Source organism: Brassica oleracea, chromosome C4 (genome assembly GCF_000695525.1).
Source record: "Brassica oleracea var. oleracea cultivar TO1000 chromosome C4, BOL, whole genome shotgun sequence".
Taxonomy (NCBI): Eukaryota; Viridiplantae; Streptophyta; class Magnoliopsida; order Brassicales; family Brassicaceae; genus Brassica; species Brassica oleracea.
In genome coordinates, this window is record NC_027751.1 from 8,562,052 (window position 1) to 8,583,585 (window position 21,534).

The window sequence follows — 21,534 nt, forward strand, 5'->3', positions numbered from 1 at the left end:
AGAACTCTCATCCCCTCTGATTTCCCCTATAATTCGCCCCCCCTCTTTCTCTCTCTATAATCATCCGATTTGAACAATTTTGGGCTCCATTCCACTTGATTTTTTGAGCTCTACCTGATTCCTACACTCGTTTTCACCCTAAGACAGGTATACTCCGCGAATCTCCACATTCTGAAATCGTGTTCTTGAGCAATTTTTTGGGTTTTGTGAATTTCTTATTTCCGTGTTGATTCCTTGATCAAATATGCATGAAACAGATGTTTAAACATGGAATAGAACACAATTGTCTGTGATTAACGAGTTTGGAACAGGATTTGAGATTATTTAGGGATTGAGAATTTTTTTCAATTTGTTTTTTTTTTTATCACAACTCGATTTCGCTTTTCATTTTCATGTTGCTTTGAGTTCTTAATTGATTATAACCATGTTGAGAGCAATGATTCTATTTTGTAGAGAATGAAGCGCACGAAAACATCAGCAAAGAAAAACACACAAGAAGCGGGTTCGTCACAGCTGGAGAAGCAAAGGCCAAAGAAGTGGGATAAGTCTGATACCACCCACTACAACAACATGAAGAAGGTAGCCGTTCCGGCTACACAACTAGCATGTCCTGAGACGATGACAATATTGGGAATCCAAGCAGACATTGAAGGACTGTTCCAGAACATGGGTCTAGGCCAACTATGCAACCTCAAGGAACCCACTTATCCGGAGTTGGTACGCCAGTTCATAGCATCCGCATACGTCACCCGTCCCGATGATAGGCATGAGGAAGGTTTTCTGGCATTCGTAGTGCAGAAAGTATACTATGAGGTATCTTTCACAGACCTCTGCGGACTATTTGGATTGAGTGCGGGGGAGAGGACATATGGTCTTTATTGGACTTCAGAGCTGTTGAACTTCTGGGAAACGATTGGCACATGGGTTTATAGATCTTCTCAGGCAAAGGAGTCACTTATCCGGAGCCCAGTACTGAGATATGCGACACGCCTCATTGGCTCATTGCTATACGGGACAACCACAGCCGCATCAGTCACGCAATGGGAGTTGTGCCTCCTGTACCAAGGTGTGAGGCATTTGCTACCGGCATTTGGAAACTCTACATTCCCACCTGCTACTGCCTTCAACATGGGAGCGGTGCTGGCCGCAAACTTAGCAGGATACAAGGGGAAAGTAACCAAATCCAAGAGCAATGCATGTGGATTTGGTGCAGTGATTACTCGGATCCTTAGACATGTGGGTGTAGACTGCAAGAACCAGGAGGTAGCACTGGACAGATCGAACAACATTGCTTGGAACTACCTGGATGTCATTTCTCTAGTAAGTAAGGAGTTCATAGCTGGTCCCCACTCGAGGATCGATCGGGATGGTCCTTACGTCTACGTATTCCAGGACCGAGCGAAGAAAACACTCTACTGCCACCTACCTCAGATCGGTCTCACTTCTCTACTTTCAGAGGCTGCAGTTGAGTTCCTACCCCCTGCTACCGCACTAGTAGACAAGCCATCCTTCTTCACGCCAAAATATCAGACCAAAGGCAAGGGCGTGGTTGATGAAGAAGGAGAAGATGAGGCTGCACAAGCCATTCCAGATGATTCACAACCCCATCAGCTACTCCCATCAGACTCCAGCCAGTACAAGCTGCAAGAGCTTCCACCGAACGCCACTTCGCGCCAGCAACAACATTGGAGAGATCAGAGCATAAAGACAAACAACGACATGCTACACAAGATCTGGGCTGCCATTTCACGTATCAGGCCGTGTCGTTGCCAAAAGGATGATGTAGTTCATCGGGACAACTCTCCATCCAGCTCTGGTTCGGGTTCGAGTGGTACACACAGGGTAAGAAAGAGGTCCAAGAGACCCAATGATGCGGAACATCTGGAGCAGGAGACGAGGAGTAGGAGCTATCACCGGCTATTTTATTTTCTTTTCTATTCTAACGTTTTATGGTCTTATTTTCTGTTAATTTTGAACTGAGTTTTTTTTTGGGTTTCTTAATTATGAGTTTGTATTTCTTTTACATGGTTTCTTCGTTTTATTTGGTTGTGTTCTGAGTAGTTTTTAATTCGTATTCAGCTTTGCCTTGCTAGATAAACCAAATAACTATTATTCGAGGAAAGAGGTTATATCAAGTGTTCCTCGGAATTTCCTCGGTATTTCTTTAAAAAAAATAAAAAAAATCAATGATATTCTGTTTCCGAGTCATCATCACTAGATGAATCTGAATCTGGATCTTGGTGAAACTCTCCAATTACTGGTTCATCCTCTACGTGAACGACGGCTTCCTCTCCAAAGTCGGTTAAATCGACTACAAGGCCAACTCCAGCTAAATTTTCTGCTGCACTACAGTTGCCGGATGTGCTTGGTTGTAGTGGGTCTTCCAGCTCAGAACTTCCCTGAACTCGGCCTCTCGGGTTGAGTCTTGTAACAGTAACCCATGGATCATCTCTGTTCCTTACCCGGGGGTACTTGATATAACAAACCTGTAACATTTAGAAAAATTATAAATTAATACACATGATGATGAATCATTCTGAATAATTAACATTTAATTACCTGATCGGCCTGGGAAGCAAGAATGAAAGGATCATAATATTGCAGCTTTCGCCTCGAATTTACTGATGTAACACCAAATGCATCTGTTCTCACACCTCGATCTGGGGTGTTGTCGTGCCAATCACAATAGAAAACAGTACAGCGCAATCCAACCATGCCCAAATACTTGATTTCCAAAATCTCATGTATGTGTCCGTAGTATACATCATCTCCTGATGCAGAACAAACGCCATCATCATAAGTCGTACTCGAACGTCTCCTCTTCTGAGTTGTGAATGCATATCCTCGAGTACAAAATCTCGGATATGACTTCACAACAAAGTTTGGTCCAACGACCATCTCACGTATCCAATCGTCAAATGTTTCACCTCTGGCCAAACCAGCAGACACCTATTAATAGCACATATATATATATGTTATATCAATAAATGTGAATTAGTATAAATATGTGATAAAATATATTTTAATTTGTTTAAAGCACTCACATAAGTAAACATCCATCCAGTAAATTCTCTCTGCTTCATTTCTTCTAGTTCGTCCTCTGTGGCGTATCTATACTCGAACCGCTTTTCTGCCATGAAAATCCTGTATATGATGACAATAATGTAATTAATTAAGATTTAAATTTCAACTTGTTAAAATAAAAATTTGTAAGCTCATTTATTTACCTCTCATATTGAAGAACGTCTTCGCAGTTGGTGAGCAAATATGTTTGCAAATTACTGCGCTCCTGCTCAGTAAGTCGACGGTCCTTTGGTTTTCCGCTAAGTCGTCCAACGTCTGTGAAAATGTCTGGAACCGTAACATGATATGTTGCCCGTTCGCCTCTATCATCATGCCGAGCAGGTCTTCTGTTTTTGGTCTGAACTTCTGCTGGAAAGTAGTACTCGGCAAAGTTTGAAGTTTCTTCATTGATCATCTGTGCGACTATAGAACCTTCCACCCTACTTAAATTTTTCACCATCTTCTTCAAATGGAACATATACCGCTCATACAGATACATCCATCTATACTGCACAGGACCACCAAGTTCCAATTCTCTTGCCAGGTGAATAACAAGATGCTCCATAACATCAAAAAATGAGGGAGGAAATATCTTCTCAAGGTTGCACTGAATCACGGCTATGTTAGTCTTCAAATTTTCAATACCTTCAAGAGTCACTGATCTCGTGCATAAATCGCGGAAGAAACCACTTATCCCTGCAATTGCTTCATGAACATTTTGTGGTAATAGTTCCTTGAAGGCGAACGGAAGGAGGCGCTGCATCATTACATGGCAATCGTGGTTTTTCAAGCCAGTAAACTTTCCTTCCTTTCTGTCGATACAGTTACGCAAATTTGATGCGTAACCGTCTGGAAATTCCACATCGTTTGAAATCCAATCAAAGAACGCATCTTTTCCCTCTGCATCAAGTCGGTATATGGGAAAAGGAGCCCTACCATTTTCATCAACATGAAGTTCTGAACGAGCACATATATCGACTAAATCCAGTCTTGACTTCAAATTATCCTTTGTTTTACCTTGAACATTAAGGATCGTGTTCATGAGATTGTCAAAAAAGTTCTTCTCAATATGCATGACATCTAAATTATGCCTTAGCAGATGATCCTCCCAGTATGGCAGATCCCAGAAAATACTTTTTTTGTGCCAGTTATGTAGTTCTCCAACAGCATCTACCGGAAAACGCTCATGTCCACCGACTTCTGGCGTCCTTTCTGCACCAAAATCTCTTAGTTGTATCTTCAAATCTTTCCCACAAATTTCCGGAGGTGGACTGTCAAACACCCTCTTGTTCTTCGTAAACAAATTCCTACTCCTACGATATGGATGATCAGGTGGTAGGAATCTCCTGTGACAGTCAAACCAACACGTTTTCCTTCCGTGTTTTAGTTGGAAAGCATCAGTGTTATCTTGACAATATGGACATGATATCCTTCCATGCGTTGTCCATCCAGACAACATATCATATGCTGGAAAATCACTTATTGTCCACATTAGTACTGTCCGCATTTGAAAGTTTTCTTTACACGAAACATCGTATGTTTCAGCACCTTGAGCCCATAGTTGTTGCAACTCATATATTAGTGGCTGAAGAAACACATCAAGTGATCTCTTAGGATGCTCTGGTCCGGGAACGAGAATCGAGAGAAACAAAAACTCTCGTCGCAAGCACAAGTTTGGGGGGAGGTTGTATGGTGTAAGAATGACGGGCCATAGAGAATATTGTCTTCCACTCTTGCCAAACGGACTAAAACCATCAGTACATAATCCAAGGTAGACATTTCTTCTTTCATACGCAAAGTCGGGATACTTTGATTGGAAATGCTTCCACGCTTTTGCATCTGAAGGATGTCTGATCTCACCATCTGTTGAGTGCTCCGCATGCCATCTCATTGGTTGCGCTGTGCGTTCAGATAGATACAACCTCTGCAACCTTTCCGTCAAAGGTAAATACCACATCCTTTTATATGGCACTGGAACTCTTCCACTCGTATCTTTATAATGAGGCTTTCCACAAAATTTGCATGTAACCCGCTGTTCATCCGCCCTCCAATAAATCATGCAGTTGTCGCTGCATACATCTATTACCTGATACGATAAACCAAGACCAGCTACGAGTTTCTGAACCTCGTAGTATGAACCAGGAGCTACATTATCCTCGGGTAGAATACCTTTTACAAAATCAGCAATCGCATCCACACAGTCTTCAGCCAAATTATAATCTGTTTTAATGCCCATCAATCTTGTAGCAGATGATAAAGCTGAATGAACATCTCTGCAACCTTCGTATAATGGTTGCTTTCCAGCATCCAACATATCATAAAATCTCCTAGCTTCTGCATTGGGTAAATCTTCCCCTCTAAAATGATCATTTACCATCTGCTCAGTACCTACACCATAATCTACATCTGTTCTAATTGGTTCTTCTAATCTAACCGCTGGCTGAGGTTCGCTAGTACTACCATGTTCATAATCAGTTTCCCCATGATGATACCAAATTTTGTAACTTCGTGTAATCCCACTCAAATATAGATGAGTCCAAACATCCCACTCTTTAATAATCTTTCTATTTTTACAATTAGAGCAAGGACATCTTAACATACCTGTTTTTGCTTCCGGTTGTCGGTGAACTAACCCCATGAATTCAGTTATACCTCGTTGGTATTCTTCCGTAAGCAATCTCGTGTTCGGATCCAAATGAGGTCGATCGATCCAAGAACGAAAATAATTTGAAGAAGACATATTTTTTATGAATCAAATTCGTGTGTAAATAGAGTAAGAGGGAGGATGAAGATATGAAGTGAATGAAGAGGAAGAGGAGTGCTTGTATTTATAGTTTAAATCCTGCCGACATACCGAGGAAATTCCGACGGAATTCCGACGGACAAAACTAGTTCGTCGGAATTTCCTCGGAATTTTGTAAAATCCCCCAACGGCTCTCCAACGGCTATAATATTTCCTCGGAATTCATCGGTTTTTTTCGAGGAACAGATTTTTCCTCGGAATATTCCGACGGACTGTAGTTTCCTCGGAATCCCGTCGGTATATTCCGAGGATTTCATTTTCCGTCGGAATGTCCGTCAGAATATCGCTGTTTTCTTGTAGTGTGTGAACGCATTAATTGTTAAATGACTGTGAAACCGACACGTAAGCATACTCAAATTGAAATCCATGTGAAGATGCCACGTGGCAAATATAGTGTGAACACATAAATGATAAATGCTTTTCTTTTAATATATATAGGGGATGTCAAATTTCGAAATGTATTTTGGGAAAATTATAGTACAATATTTATTCAGGAATTGATGATTAAGAAAAAAGAGTAAAACATATATTGGCTAGTATTCAATACGAAGAAATATGTGTAACTCAATATAACCCACAATATAACTCAATATAAACTTATAAATCCAAATTCTTATACCAATATCAAAAGTTTAAATGAAAATAAAACAAAATTATCAAAATTTTAATCTATTTCAGCACAAAAATATTATACTTAATTTAAGAGAAGTAAACACAATCTAATACTCCCTCCGTTCCTTAAAGATACATATTCTAGAAAAAAAAATTATTTTTAAAAGATTTATTTTTTACATTTTCAATGCATGTTTTATTAACTAATTGCAAACTTCAAAAATCTTAATTGCACTAATTGATTTTTTATTAACTTAAAATTGTGGAAAGAATATAAACACAAAAAATTATGCAAAATTAATGTGTTTTATTGAAATGTGTGAAAAAACTAGAATATGGATTTTTTAGGAACAAATAGAGTATATCTAACTGATGACCAAATCGACATGATATTATATATTTAAATTACAAATATAATTAAAATAACATAATATTATTTAAAATAAATTATACATATAGATTACAAAATAAAGTTAATTATTAATAATTTTTATTATATGACTATTTTGTAATATATCGTGCATGATTACGAAAAGATCATGTTTACGAATACGTTACTATGTTATCCATATCAATCATTACCGTATGTAATAAGTGTCACGTGTCACTAGAGGAGTGGTTGATACCTAATTAAATTAAATTTACCCCCAGGAAATTTCATGTTTGAGAAAATTCAATTTTTTTTTCTTGAATCTTTATTGACAGTTGGCATTTCCTAAGATATTCAATGGTTTGAGGAATTACTCGAAGATTTATACAGAAACCAACAAATTGGTCAAACAGATACTATATAAACTTTAAGAAGATTTTGCATTCTTTTACAACACAGTAGGTAATAAATATCTCATTAGTCATCATTATACATCAATTTAAGAAGATTTTGTATTCTTTTACAATTTGGTTTATGCCAAACTAATTTTGTTTTTGCATATCAACTTATTCACTATATGCAATGTTTGATATAAAAATCGAGTAGCCACAAGTTTTGAGCCCTCGTAATTTTGTTTATCTATAAATCTAGAAAAAGAAAATAAAAAATGAATTGTTAAACTATCTCGAAGCAGTAGATATGCCGGCGGACGATATGCCACAGCCAGGATTCGAGACAAATGAAAGCGACCTAGCCATCATGGTGGTAACGGCTCTAACCTTCTCCATCTTCATCGTGGGTTTGGCTTCGGTTTGCTATCGCTGGACCGCTCGCAGGTTTTACACGGACGAGCAATCCGTAAACCTGTCTACACACCCCGAACATGAACTCCGGACCGTGAGGAGGGGTACGACGAGGCGTGGGATCGACGCAGCGATCGTGGAATCGTTTCAGACGTTTCTATACTCTGAGGTGAAGGAGCAGAGGATTGGTAAAGGCGGGGTCGAGTGTGTGGTGTGTCTTTGTGAGTTCCAAGACGATGATAGGCTGAGTTTGATGCCTAATTGTTGTCACGTGTATCATGCTGATTGCGTAAGTGTCTGGCTCTCTGATCACTCCACGTGTCCACTCTGCCGTGTGGATCTTGTCTTCCAACAGGGTCAGGGAAGCGACCCGGATCCTGAACTAGGAGTTGTAGATACTACAGAAGCGCGTTTGTCTGAAAGTATGATGTGGACTAATAGAAGCAGACCACTTCGGTCTAGGTCGATGAGATTGCCCCATTGCCGAGTCTCTGATATATCATTATCGAGATCTCATTCGACCGGACATTGTGTGGCTGAACCGGTGGAGAATTTGGACCGGTTTACACTCCGGTTACCAGATGGTGTACGGAGGAGACTGATAAAGAAGACGCTGGTGAGAAGCTCGTGTGGTTTGTACAGAAGCAGAAGTGTCGGAAGCAGAAGCCAGAGGAGTGTCTTCTCAGAACAATGGTGTAACTACAATAACCATCGGCGGATACATTCGATGACTCTCTCCTTCACTGATCATCTTCGTGTATGGTTGGCAGGAGATGTGGTGGCTCCGCCGAACAGTGAGCAGTCATCTAGAGAACTCCGACCAGATGACCTAGTGTAAGAATGCCAACTTTTAAGTGTGTTTTTGTTGCAACATTTTGTTTGCTGCCATTTGTATTTGAACATGACAATTTTAGAGAAAAAAGGAAAACAAATGGAAATATTAAATGTCAGAAGTGGGATTTGAACCCACGCCCTCTTTCGAAGACCAGAACTTGAGTCTGGCGCCTTAGACCACTAGGCCATCCTGACATTTGTGAGTGTTGATGATGATATGTTAATTGTAATCTACGTTCTTAACCTTCAACTGATGCAAAATGTCAAGCGCATACAATTCTCATGAAAACTAATCAATCTATCAGTATGGGAACTGTAGAAAAGTGTAACAACATCTTATGATCTATCTTTGGTGTGTGGAACATGCTGAGTGAAGGAGAGGGTTTAAACTTGTGTTAAGTGCCGACTCGAAACACCTAAGAGTGTATATGTAAATGGCTGAGATATAAAAAGCCATATCCTCCTCGTCGTTTTTTAAACTGAGATTTGATATGAGACACTAACATATCTGCTAGCCAAGAGAGAAATAAAGAGAAAACTCAATTGTCAAGATCAGAGCTCAAGTTCTTGAGCGGTTCTAGTGGATTGCTACCAGACCCAGTGAGAATAATACTCCCTCACATTTGAGGAAGTCCGAGTAAACAAGCTTTCGTGTCTAGTTTGTTCTTCAATCAATTTGCAAATCTGACTAGATTCAATCTAAAGAATCTTAACAGGAACAAACCATGGCACCAAGTCTATTAAATATCACTCATACAAACTACAAAAGAATAATATCAAAACAATGTTTAGCTACAAAAAAAATTAATCAATCAGTAATATCAAAACAAAGCTTAGCCTCATCCCAAGGACCATTAATCTCAAACTTATACTCCTGCATCCTTATCAACCAATAAGGGCACACAACATTAACAACAACCACAAGCACAAGAAACAGAACAAAGAAGAGACTATGCAGCGCATAAACAGAGTAGAGCGTCAAACCCATCAACGCAAACGAGAAGCCCAAATGCAACCCAAACGAGAACTTCTTGATGCAGTAAGCAACAAGCGGAGCAAACAGAAACACTTGGAGCGAGAAGAGCATCACAGCGAACACATGTCCCCTCGAAGGAAGCCTCGAAGCGACAAACACCGACGCAACAACCGAAGCGTTAACCGATATACAGCTCGTCAAACTCGGGCTCTTCAACGCTCCGGGGGCTCTGATCGTGGACCCGGAGTAATCGTGCAAGAAGAGATGGAGCAAGAGGAGGGACACAGTCACGGCCCAGATCGAATCGGAGCTTATCGATCTCGTCAGCGTCTGGTAGACAGGAGCTAACACGTAGAGTCCTGTAGTGAAGAACGTGATGTTGATTACGTAGCGCAGGAGGAGGCGCAGAGAGAGCATTTTCTCTTCGGTTAGGAGGAGGACCAAGAAGCCTAGCGCTAGGAGGGAGAGATCGAGGAGGAGGAGGGAGCTTTCGTCGAGAGATGATTGGAGAGTGTGGAACCAGACGAGGACGACGAGGGCGACGATGCAGAGGTATTGGGAGATTGAGACTGAGTCTTTCATCACTTTGAGTAAGTCGCGGCGGACGACGTTGGCGTTCATTACCATTTCCTCGAGGAAGGTTTCGTCGGTGTAGTTGTCGTCGTATCCGATCTGCATCCCTCCGTAGGCTACTTTGCGCCATTTGGGTCTGGGAGGAGGAGGAGGAGGAGGAGGAGAGTTTCCGGCGAGGTAATTGTCCATTTGGGGGATTCTCCAGTGAGCGTGTGTCGAAGAAGCGATTAATGGAGAGGAAGAAAAGAAGAACTTGCGTATTTGTGTCGCGTTTTGTAATAAGAGAAAGTATAGGGGAGTTATTTGAAATAAAGCTTTAACATCTGTTCGTGTTCTGTCTTAGCTTAGACTAATTCAGATTCTTATGCATTTGTGGGTCCAAACACAACGGGCCTTTACAAGCTAAACCCATTAGGTAGGCTTTATTTTCAGATAATACTGTTTAAAGGTTATGTGAATTTCAGTCTGGTAACCGTAAAAGGTACCTAGACAACTACTACCTTCCTAAGGTCTTGTTGTTCTAATAGGAGATACTCATAAAAGTTGAGATGTTTCATTGATTATATGCTTTTTGTGTGGATTCTGATACTTGGGTTGGTATGTCAATAGCATTAAGTACAGCTTAGAGTATAAATACAAGTAAGCTTTGGGTGTTTTCCCTGTTACATTAGTATACAGAAAAGGTGTTATTAACTGAGAATTATCGGTTAACTCATGTTGCTTCGATCAAGTTTTAAGAATAAGCATTGATTGTTTTAGTCGAGAAAAGATAGCTAAACATGAGATCTAGTCAAAATACATGTCAAGCAGATCTGTAAACTCGATGGCTGAGACAGTATCTCACTAAACAGAAGAAATATATAAAATAAGGTTGTTGATTAAAGCAGAGCATCTCTCAAAACTCAAAACGTAAGTGATCAATCAAAATATGAGGCTTTCAAACGGAATAATCAATTATCGGTTCAGTCTTCTTCTTCATCATCGTCTTCATCTTCCTCCTCAGATGCTTCCTTGAGCCACTGTATGAACGTCTCACACTGCTGCAGGTAAACTTTGTCAGCTTCGTCAGCGCCCGCTTTCTCTTCAGCCCATCTCATTATCGCATCTTCCTGCACCACATCTTTCTCATACAGAACATGCAGAATCTGAGCAAACAAAGGGCCCAACTCCTTGGCAGTTTCCTGACACATCTCTTCAAACTTCATCATCACTTCTATTTGTTCATCGGTTTGCTTTACATAGAACCCAAGAAGTCCCTTCCACTTCGCAATGATACTCGAGGCGGTTTTGTATAGCTCACTAGCAGAGCTATGTGGAGTATCAACAGCCAGTTTCATCATAGAGTAGAATATTGCTCCAGCACAATCCGCTGATTCCATGTTGTATGACAACCTGAGTGAGTTAATCTCCAAAACTCCAAGTTCCACTTTGATACCCTCCTCAACGGCCCTTAAGAAGGTACCTTCAACTTCTTTCTCAAAGTAACCATAGTCATCACCCGGATCATTCACATCAGTGTTGATACTATCAGCATCAGATTTCAACTCTCCAGAAGTCGGGACAACACTTTCGTCCTCCATGTCATCATAATCATCCATGGCCTGAGTGATCTCAGCGAGTTTATCCTCAGGGATTGGAGCAACAGAATGCTTCCACTCCTCATCGTGAGCCCCTTCACACACTTCCCATATGTAACCTGCTCCATCAGGACCAAGCTCAGACCCCTTGGACTCCATTTCCAAACTTAAACCTGACAAACGATCTGCAGTCCCGCTGCCACTGTCAGCATATTCCAGCTCCTCATCACTGTCTTCCTTCATCGGCTGTTGAAGCAACGAAACCTTTGAATACGCAGGTACAACAAAGTCCCTCCCAACCACAACCTTGAAAGACAGAACAACACCAGGCTCCAAAACCGCCCCTGCTCTGATTCTCACACCATCACAGACAATAGCGTTCCTTATCTCACACCCATCTTCAATCGTAACATTGTTCCAAATGTAAGACCCTTCAATCACCACGTTCGACCCAATAGAACATCCATTCCCAATAACCGAGTTCAAGATCCTATCCCCATTCCCAATCTTTGTCCCGTATCCAACCACAGTGGAAGCCCCAACATCAGCAGAACGCGACTGAACCACATCACAAGCCCTGTATATCCCTTGTCTCCCAAGCTTTACAGGACGGTTCCCACCGAAATTGATATCCGGCACATAGGGGTACGTCCACCTCTGGATTATATCCTTACTAACAGTATCATAGCTTCGAAAATTATCAACCCTAGCAGCATAACTCGAGCCAATCTCATGAGTGAAGATCTTATACCCCATGATATCATCAACAAGCACACCTTTCACAAAATGACGCCGCAAATGCTGATAATCAAAGTTATCCTCAAAGAGACTAAGCACCTCAGGAGAACATATATCAATGTAACAATCCTGCATATCGTTATACAGCAAAACAGATGGATTGCTCTCCATCAACGACTTATCCAAGCAAACACTCCCTCTCGCGTGATCAACCTTATCCTCCTCGTAATGAAGAAGCTGCTTCGTTAACGGATCAACGGCGATGAAGAGCTGATCAGTCCCTAGCCTCGACTGATGCGTGATCAAGGAAGGTTTCGACTTCTTGATAACCATCGTCATGATGGCTTTCTCGTCTCTCTTCTTCCTCTCCCTATGTTCTTGAATCAAATCCGCGAGCGGCATGTTGCTCACGGTGTCTCCGCTGACGAGGACGAAGTCGCCTTGGATCTGAGACGTCTCCGTCTGCTGCTCGTAGATGTAACGCAAGGCGTCTCCGGCGCTGATCGATTTGTGAGATTCGATCGTCCTCACTACCAAGTTCGGGTGCGTGCGCCACTCGGAGGTTTCGAGGTAATCGATGATTTGCGTCGAGTGAGCGCAGCAGAAGACGAAAACCTCCTCGATTCCGGCGGATTCGAGCCAGGCCAAGGTGTAATCGATCATCGGGACGTTTACGAGGGGTAAGAGTACCTTGGGGCGTTCTAGGGTTACGGGACGGAACTTGGTGGTGAAGCTGTCGGCGAGGAGGATGGCTTGGAGACGTTGACGGCTCTGCTCCTCGGAGTCGTCGGAAACTCTAGCGCCGCCTTTCTTCTGAGCACCCATCTCTTGAATCCGATATCGCCTCTCTCACTGTTCGATTCGATTGGAGATTCTCGCGGTGATTCGATGAAAACCTAAAACCCTCCCCGAGTCTAGTGATAAAAACTGAAGCTCGAATAGAGAGATGAGGGTTAAATGTGCTCTTTTTGAGAAATGTCAAGGTCCTATTTGCAAATTTATCATTTTATGCATTTTCACGGCTAAAGTATTTAAAGACATAGTAATAAACGTCATATGGTCTAATGATTCCACAACCAAATGCTTTCATAGCTCAGTTGGTTAGAGCACCCGTTTAGTAAGCGGGAGGTCTTGAGTTCAACTCTCAATGAAAGCAATATATTTATATTTTTGGATTTTTTTTGCATTGCATACAACTTTCAGAGACAATATATTAACGCCTCAAAAAATTTATTATTGACAAAAAGGAGGACCCCTTTACCCTTAATAATACACTATAACCAAGATTCAAGAGTCTTTATTACAGACAACTAGAGTTCTTCATTACAGAGATTTCGTTAATGTTTTGGCTATTGAGTGGTATGTGCTGAGACATAATAGACACTATGTTCCAATCCACGCTGGACTGGATTATAGTTTTGATAGAAAAGGATAATTACAGGTTCATGAATGATGCGTAAATGGATGTCATAAGTAGAAGATGGTACTTGAAGAATATATAAGCAGCTAAATGACATGCGTGTAATGGCGGTTGAAACCACAATTGTGAAAACCCATCCGCTTCTTCTGTCTGCACAAGCCGGTGTCAATGTAATTAACGAGTAACATATCATCGCGAGGGTAACACTTGGATGCCTTTAAAAGTCCATAGAGAGACACCCAAAAATGTTACAAATATTTTTATGGGCTTAAGAAGCCCATTTGGGGGAATTGCTTCGGTTAAGCATGAGTATAGTAGACAAGATCCCAAAAAATATCTAAAAGCTCTAGTATGAATCCACAAGAGTGGTCGTCCCACAAAACACCACCACGAGCCATGTAATGATCAAATATCTAATTGCACTAAGCTCGATGCACGCCAGCCATTTTTCACGTGTCCATATTCATATTTAAATAATACTACATTACAATATAAACCGCGTTCGTATCTGATACAGATATAGGCGTAGAAAAATACGCACATGAATCGGTTTGTGTATTATACAAAATGCTGGTCTAATACGTCTGCGGTTCAACGTCTATATAAACGTTTTGACAAAAGAAACCAAACAAACAAACAAAACATAGCTCAAGTATGGACCTCAAACTCAAGCCAAGCTTCTTCTTCTCCTCTTTTATTCTCATCTTTCTTCTCAATAGTTTTGATTCCGGATCAGCATCTACTCCCAAATGCATATCCACCGAGAGACAAGCTCTTCTCACCTTCAAACAATCACTTACCGATCTTTCCGGTCGGCTCTCTTCTTGGTCCGGACAAGACTGCTGCAACTGGACTGGTGTTCTCTGCGACGCCCGGACCGGCCACGTCGTCAATATTGATCTCAGAAACCCGAGTCAAGCAGTGAACTCCGATGAGTATAAAAGAGGTTGCTTGCGGGGTAAGATCCATCAGTCTCTGACCCGTCTCAAGTTCTTGAGCTACCTTGACTTGAGTTCAAACGACTTCAACGGCCTGGTGATCCCTGAGTTCATCGGACACATCGTTACTCTGAGGTATTTGAATCTTTCTTCCTCATCGTTTTCCGGTGAAGTTCCCGCGAGTCTTGGGAGCTTGTCGAAGCTGGAGTTTCTTGACCTGTACGCTGAGTCGTTTAGTGACTCTGGTCCGTTTGCTTTGCGCGCAAGCGACCTCAAGTGGCTGCCTTCTTCACTGACTTACCTCAACATGGGGTATGTGAATCTAAGCGGCGCCGGTGAAACCTGGTTACAGGACTTCATTAGACTCACGAAGCTGAAGGAGTTGCATTTATTCAACTCTGAGCTCAAGAACTTACCTCTCTCCTTGTCTTCATCTGCAAATCTGAAGCTCCTTGAAGTTCTTGACTTGTCTGAAAACTCTCTCAGCTCGCCCATACCCAACTGGCTCTTTGATCTCACCAGCCTGAGAAAGCTATTCCTCAGATGGGACTTCCTCCAGGGATCAATTCCTTCCGGATTCAAGAACTTGAAGCTTCTAGAGACATTAGATCTGTCTAATAATCTTGGACTCACGGGAGAAGTTCCATCGGTTCTTGGAGAGCTTCCTCAACTGAAGTATCTAGACCTCTCTGCAAACGAACTCAACGGTCAAGTCAACGGCTTTCTAGACGCCTCTTCCAAAAACAAATACAACAGCTTGGTCTTTCTCGATCTCAGCTCCAACAAGATAGCTGGGACATTGCCTGAGTCTCTCGGAGCGTTGAGGAATCTACAGATTCTTGATCTTTCATCCAACTCCTTCACGGGTTCGATCCCTTCTTCGATAGGAAACATGTTGTCACTCAAGAAACTTGATCTTTCTTTCAACGCCATGAACGGGAACATCCCGGAAACCTTGGGGAAGCTTGCGGAGCTTGTGGATCTAGACTTGATGGCCAACACATGGGAAGGTGTTCTCCTGAAGTCTCATTTCGCCAATCTCAGAAGCCTGAAAAGCCTCCGTCTAACAACTGAACCAAACAGATCTCTCGTCTTTAAGGTGCCGTCCACATGGGTTCCTCCTTTCAGACTGGAGCTGATCAACATCGAGAACTGCCAGATCGGCCCTAAGTTCCCAATGTGGCTTCAAGTACAAACCAAACTCAACTCTGTCACACTCAGGAACACTGGTATTGCAGACACAATACCACACAGCTGGTTCTCCGGTATAGCTTCCAATGTAACGTACCTGATTCTAGCAGACAACAGAATCAAAGGCACATTACCTCAAAACCTTGCGTTCCCTAATTTAAACACCATCGACTTAAGCTCCAACAGCTTCCAAGGCCCTTTCCCTCTCTGGAAAACAAAAGCAACAGAGCTTCGTCTTTACGAGAACAACTTCTCAGGTCCTCTTCCACTCAACATTAACGTCTTGATGCCGAGAATGGAAAAGCTATACCTCTTTCACAACAGCTTCACCGGATCAATCCCATCGTCTCTATGCGAAGTCTCCGGACTCCAGATCCTCTCACTAAGAAACAACCGTTTCTCCGGTAGCTTCCCAAACTGCTGGCACCGTTCCTTCATGCTTTACGGAATCGACGCCTCTGAGAACAGCTTATCAGGCGAGATACCAGCCTCTCTCGGCGTGTTACCTTCTCTCAGCGTTTTGCTTCTGAACCAGAATGCTTTACAAGGTAGAATCCCAGACACGCTTCAGAACTGCTCTGGTCTTACAAACATTGATCTCGGAGGAAACAAGCTGACAGGGAAAGTGCCGTCGTGGCTGAGTAAGCTGTCTTCTCTCTTCATGCTTCGCCTCCAAAGTAACTCCTTAGACGGTCAAATCCCAGATGGTCTCTGCAGGGCTCCCAATCTACACATTCTTGATCTCTCGGGAAACAAAGTCTCAGGCCCGGTTCCAAAATGCATCAGCAACCTCACAGCCATTGCTCGCGGAACAACAAACTTCGAGGTGTTTCAGAACCTTGTCTTCGTCGTCACAAGAGCTCGTAAATACCAAGAGACTGTCAACAGCATAAATCTTTCTGGAAACAACTTGAGCGGAGAAATCCCAGCGGAGATCTTGGACCTCTCTTACCTCCGGATCTTGAATTTATCAAGAAACTCCATGGCGGGAAGGATTCCCGGGGGGATTTCGAAACTTGGTCGGTTGGAGACGCTTGATCTATCGAGGAACAGGTTGTCTGGTGCCATTCCTGAGAGCTTGGCAGCGATATCTTCTCTGCAGAAGCTGAATCTATCGTACAATAAGCTGGAAGGGAGGATACCGATGCTTCTGAAGTTTGAAGATCCGTCCGTTTACATTGGAAATGAGTTACTCTGTGGGAAACCACTTCCTAAAAAATGTCCGCAAGACGTTAATAGGAGAATGTTGTAGTAACAACATACGGTAGTGGTACTAAGAAGTGGCTTACGAAGATAATGTACCTGATGATTCCCAAATAATAATAAAATTATCAGCTCTAAGCTGATCAAGTTGTATCCACTTACAGGAACTTGGCCACTGAAGACAAATCAATCGGATAAACAATGACATTTTCAGAATTTTTTTTGTAGATTTGCCAACTTGGTCTAGAGCATGAAAAGTGAAGATCTTGAAGAAATCTGAAGACTTACTTTCAGCAGAGGAGCCAAACGCTATGAAAGGAATGTACAAGTCTGTCGCATAGGCAGGAACCTTGTATGAGAGAGAGTCTACCCCCAACTGGCTCCGAGATCCTGGTCCAATGTCCCTAAGGTTGAAGCAAAAACTCACACTAGTTAATTACTCCCTACAATTAGATAGACAAGGGCAGAAGAAGTGAAGAACACAAAATATAAAGAAACCAACTTACCTACCCTATGTAAAGATGGAAATAACACAATCATCAATCAATACGTTTCTCACATATGTGACAGTGACCATTCGCTTGAAAATAGTATACAGGATCAGACAAGTAACGGCATATCAACCCATATTCAAAAGAGTTAAAGAAGTTCAAACCAATAACATTAAACTCGAGGTGGAAAAGGAATCAATCACAGCAAGAAGAACCACTTACACGTTGCTCAGCAAATACTCTGAGCTAGATGATCCCAAAATTTTCTCACCGTAAGCACTCAATCCACACCATGGATGTGTACAACAGAGCTACTAGCTCCAAGGCCCAACGTTAATATTGTAAAAAAGAGAGGATTTTTCTCCTATTTCTAAGGCCGTAAAGCTCTCTTTAATCCGAAGTTTATGTTTTTGAAATTGTTCTTCCACATAACCTTCGTAAGTCTAGGATCGTTATTCACCAATCGACAATCATAATTCACTTCCGTCTCCATCTAGGAGAATCGAAATCAATTAAAGGTCAATCCATGGCAGAAGGAAGATTCAATCCCAACGCAAAGAAGAAAAAAAAAATGGTACCTTGGAGAGAGAGAGAGAGGCTCGAATGGGAATCACCCAAAGTAACGACGAGAGTCGGATTTGAACGAGAAACCCATTTCTCTTGTGCTTTTACTAAATTCCAATTCTACCCCCTTACGGTAGGAAATTGAGAAATATTTCAAAGTAGACCTCCATATTTTACTTGTTGACAAAGTAGACCTCCACATTTTAGTTGTTGACAAACTCATATTCATAATTTTATTATGCAAATATGTTATTGACTTATTTCAATTATGAAAGCTTTCCTTCTCTTTTGACATTGATCCCAGCATGAGATAGCTTTCCTTTTCTTCTCTCCCGTCTGAAGAGATAATAAAGGTGATGACTGATGAGCTTGTTCATATTTTTAAAATTTTAATTTCTGCAACATATAATCAGCTAATTAATTCTCCTTTTTTCCTTTAACTTCGTTCACTGTTTGTTCACAAAATATTTCACACATATCAAGCTAAACTAAATATTGAAAACTAGGAAACGTATTGAAACTAAGATGTGTTGGTGCTATATGAGTCGGTTGATTAAGTATAATATAACCAACCGGGTGTTACAAACCATAGCCCATACGATATTCTTTTCCAAGGCCATAATTTATACTAACGTTTTAACTATTTTAACAAACTGATTTAAGAAGTTTTGGCACCATCGCTTTTACTTTTTTACTTATTGGAACTTGAGAAAATTAAGGTCAATGTAAGTTTTTAGTATCATTTTGAAATAGCTTCAAAAGCTGAGACTTGGCGCTTTATTTTATAAGTATGGGGGAAGCTTTTTGTAAAGCTACACTATTTACTGGTAAGTTTTTTTTGTCTTGTCCATGTTTTGCAAATAGTGCCTCACCAAAATAGTTATGAATTATATCAAGAACTCCGCGGTTCTTTTTTCTTAACATGACCCATTCAAATTAAATCAAGTTTGGCCGTCACTATGGATTTGGGGAGAATCCGATAGTACCAACTGGTTATGTCTTATATGAGATGATAAAGAATTTTGGACTTGTCCTCTCTTAACAAGAGAATCAGGACATATATTAAAGTGCAAGGAATATATACAGGTTATAAATCTAAAAAATCACTCGACTGTGTGAATTCCCTCCAAATCTGCTTTGAACTTGTGTCAATCTACGGATTCTTTAGTCATTTTGAATAAATATTGGCACAATCTATTTCAGAAACGGCTGAATAATTGTTTTTTTTCTCAGGTACGACGTAGCCAAAACATAGACTCTCCATTTTAACATGTAATGATGATATTTTTTCCTGGCATCCTTTACAACCAAACATATTTCCGTCCATGTTAGAAATATATAAACCGATAAGGAAAAGTAAGAAAATGATGGTTCAACGCAGCTTTGGATGCCAGGTCTGTCTTCTCCTCCTTTACACGCAAAAACTATACCGTTTTTAGATTTCATTTTTATTTCATTTTGCCACTTTCATCTTTTTCTTTTCCAGTTTTATTTTGCCTTTTTAGCATGCAGTACATAGTTTTGAAGAATATAATGACAAACTCATGTGCAGTAACTACTGTTTCGTGGTGTGTAAGAATAATCCAGACTGTATTACAATAAAGAAAAAATCAATTATCAAACCAAATAGAGATAAGTTTAATTCCCTCAGCAAGTTTTTAGCAAACAAGAGTAATCATACCGAACGAAAGACCAATGAACTCTGTTTAAATTTGACGAACTTTTAAACTAGTTTTAAACCAAAGAACAAGTGCATTGGTTTTGTTCATCATTACCTATAATCTGCAATATGATTATAACCCAAACAAAAGTATACTTTTCAGTACTACTCATCATCACTTAGCTTTCGTTGACACACAACCAATGCAGGTTCGCGAATGCATGTGCCTCTGAACTCACCAAGTATTATATTTATAATTATACAAAATCAACATTTTATATGGTTGGTTTGTGATTATTAATTAATTGCGACATGCATGACCCAAAGACTTTTATACATATTGCGTTATATTTTCTAAATTAGTAATTGAACCGGCTGGGAACTAAGTCAATATATAAGTGTCTGAATCCACCCACGTTAGCTCTTCTATATCTCAAGATTCTTGTCTTTTGTTTCATTTTGCTCTTGTTTGGCTCAATGGCCTTGTTCGAGAATCGAAACAAATAGATTAGCGTCTTCGGTGTTCCACGATTTACTTTTCTAATATATAATGAATCTTTCAAGGGGAAACGTACACACACACATATACGTGACAGTGCGATTGTCATTCTGTGCATGGGAGATTGAAAATTCATTAGGAATGAAGAAAATAAAAGGGGAAGCATAAAGCATACTGAATTTGGAAAACGGTCCAAACCCTTTATAAGCACGTCTGTCTATATATGTTTATGCGTGTGTGTGTACATATTTGTTTCTACCCCTTCTTATAACCCGGGGGGTCCCCAGGCATGTGGACGTAATTTCGTTTTTTCAATTAAAAGGATGTAAAAACTTCACGTAAAGTTTTAATATTCTGTCAAATAATCTCGTTTTATTACTGGTGCTGTGTTTTACACACTTTAGGGTCTCACTATAATTCTACGAGCTGAGAGACAAATTCTTTTAGAGATTTTTTCTCGCAAATTCATCTAGAGATCACTCGCTTAAATTTGTTCAACTAATACCCTGTCATGGATTGTTTAGACACACGTTTGAAATCAAACTTTAATTTGGACACACTGAAATTACAGTAACATAATATCTATGTGATATATCTACATGTCTATTCTTTCTATATTCATGTAACTCCCCCAAAAACAATTTTTATCCGCAAAGTTGGAAGTTTCAAAGTTTCAAACTTTGAATTAAAAGTCAGGTAACATTCGATGAGTTTTGTACGTGCGACCTCATAAGCAAAGAGATACACTAGAATACTAGGCAAAATATTCATACAACAAGCTCTGTAATAAACATATATATTACACATTTCTACCTATTGGAGATGGGATTTGGACCACTTGGGACCCCGTGTTCATTGTCATTGAGCATCTTCCCCTTCCGCCATGTGGTCATGGGCCGCCGAACTCTAAACTTCTCTTTTCTTGTCCCTTCTGGCGAAGTCACCGCCACATCACTGACGTGTTGATCAGTGGAGCCGATCCGATGAGTTTGATCAGTGGTTCTTTGATGGCTTTGAAGGACTAGAGAAAGGAAGAAGAAGAGAAGAAGTGGAATGATGATGTGAGGAGATCTCATCACATGTTATACCAAATATAAGATTGTATGTGTATTCAATAATACAAGAAAACAACAACCCACAGAAAAAAGTTTATTTCCCGTGAGACATTTTGAACTGAGGAGCTCTTGGAAGATCAAGAAATGAGTTTTAATATTTAACA

At 40.7% G+C, this 21,534-nt stretch overlaps 4 protein-coding genes and 2 non-coding genes across 6 annotated transcripts; 3 read left to right on the plus strand and 3 right to left on the minus strand.

The window, feature by feature from the left end:
• The first annotated feature begins 7,403 nt into the window (after positions 1–7,403).
• Positions 7,404–8,576, plus strand: LOC106341060 (RING-H2 finger protein ATL38). The gene has a single exon (XM_013779876.1). It carries the CDS (start codon positions 7,548–7,550, stop codon positions 8,487–8,489), a length of 942 nt encoding a protein of 313 aa, XP_013635330.1. The 5' UTR covers positions 7,404–7,547; the 3' UTR covers positions 8,490–8,576.
• Positions 8,577–8,596: 20 nt separating this feature from the next.
• Positions 8,597–8,680, minus strand: TRNAL-CAA. Its single transcript has one exon. It is a non-coding gene; the product is annotated as a tRNA-Leu (tRNA).
• A 543-nt stretch (positions 8,681–9,223) lies between these two features.
• Positions 9,224–10,327, minus strand: LOC106339790 (putative phosphatidylinositol N-acetylglucosaminyltransferase subunit C). The gene has a single exon (XM_013778663.1). The coding sequence runs from the start codon at positions 10,221–10,223 to the stop codon at positions 9,294–9,296; it is 930 nt and encodes a 309-aa protein (XP_013634117.1). The 5' UTR covers positions 10,224–10,327; the 3' UTR covers positions 9,224–9,293.
• Positions 10,328–10,772: 445 nt separating this feature from the next.
• On the minus strand, positions 10,773–13,288 carry LOC106342320 (translation initiation factor eIF-2B subunit epsilon-like). The gene has a single exon (XM_013781209.1). The coding sequence runs from the start codon at positions 13,172–13,174 to the stop codon at positions 10,997–10,999; it is 2,178 nt and encodes a 725-aa protein (XP_013636663.1). The 5' UTR covers positions 13,175–13,288; the 3' UTR covers positions 10,773–10,996.
• Positions 13,289–13,431: 143 nt separating this feature from the next.
• Positions 13,432–13,505, plus strand: TRNAT-AGU. Its single transcript has one exon. It is a non-coding gene; the product is annotated as a tRNA-Thr (tRNA).
• A 719-nt stretch (positions 13,506–14,224) lies between these two features.
• Positions 14,225–17,256, plus strand: LOC106341979 (LRR receptor-like serine/threonine-protein kinase FLS2). Its single transcript, XM_013780745.1, has one exon. The coding sequence runs from the start codon at positions 14,424–14,426 to the stop codon at positions 17,148–17,150; it is 2,727 nt and encodes a 908-aa protein (XP_013636199.1). The 5' UTR covers positions 14,225–14,423; the 3' UTR covers positions 17,151–17,256.
• Positions 17,257–21,534: the final 4,278 nt, after the last annotated feature.

Bases quoted from the DNA above. Each gene is read 5' to 3' on its own strand.
- LOC106341060 (XM_013779876.1), top strand. From the start codon at position 7,548: ATGCCGGCGGACGATATGCCACAGCCAGGATTCGAGACAAATGAAAGC.
- LOC106339790 (XM_013778663.1), bottom strand. From the start codon at position 10,223: ATGGACAATTACCTCGCCGGAAACTCTCCTCCTCCTCCTCCTCCTCCT.
- LOC106342320 (XM_013781209.1), bottom strand. From the start codon at position 13,174: ATGGGTGCTCAGAAGAAAGGCGGCGCTAGAGTTTCCGACGACTCCGAG.
- LOC106341979 (XM_013780745.1), top strand. From the start codon at position 14,424: ATGGACCTCAAACTCAAGCCAAGCTTCTTCTTCTCCTCTTTTATTCTC.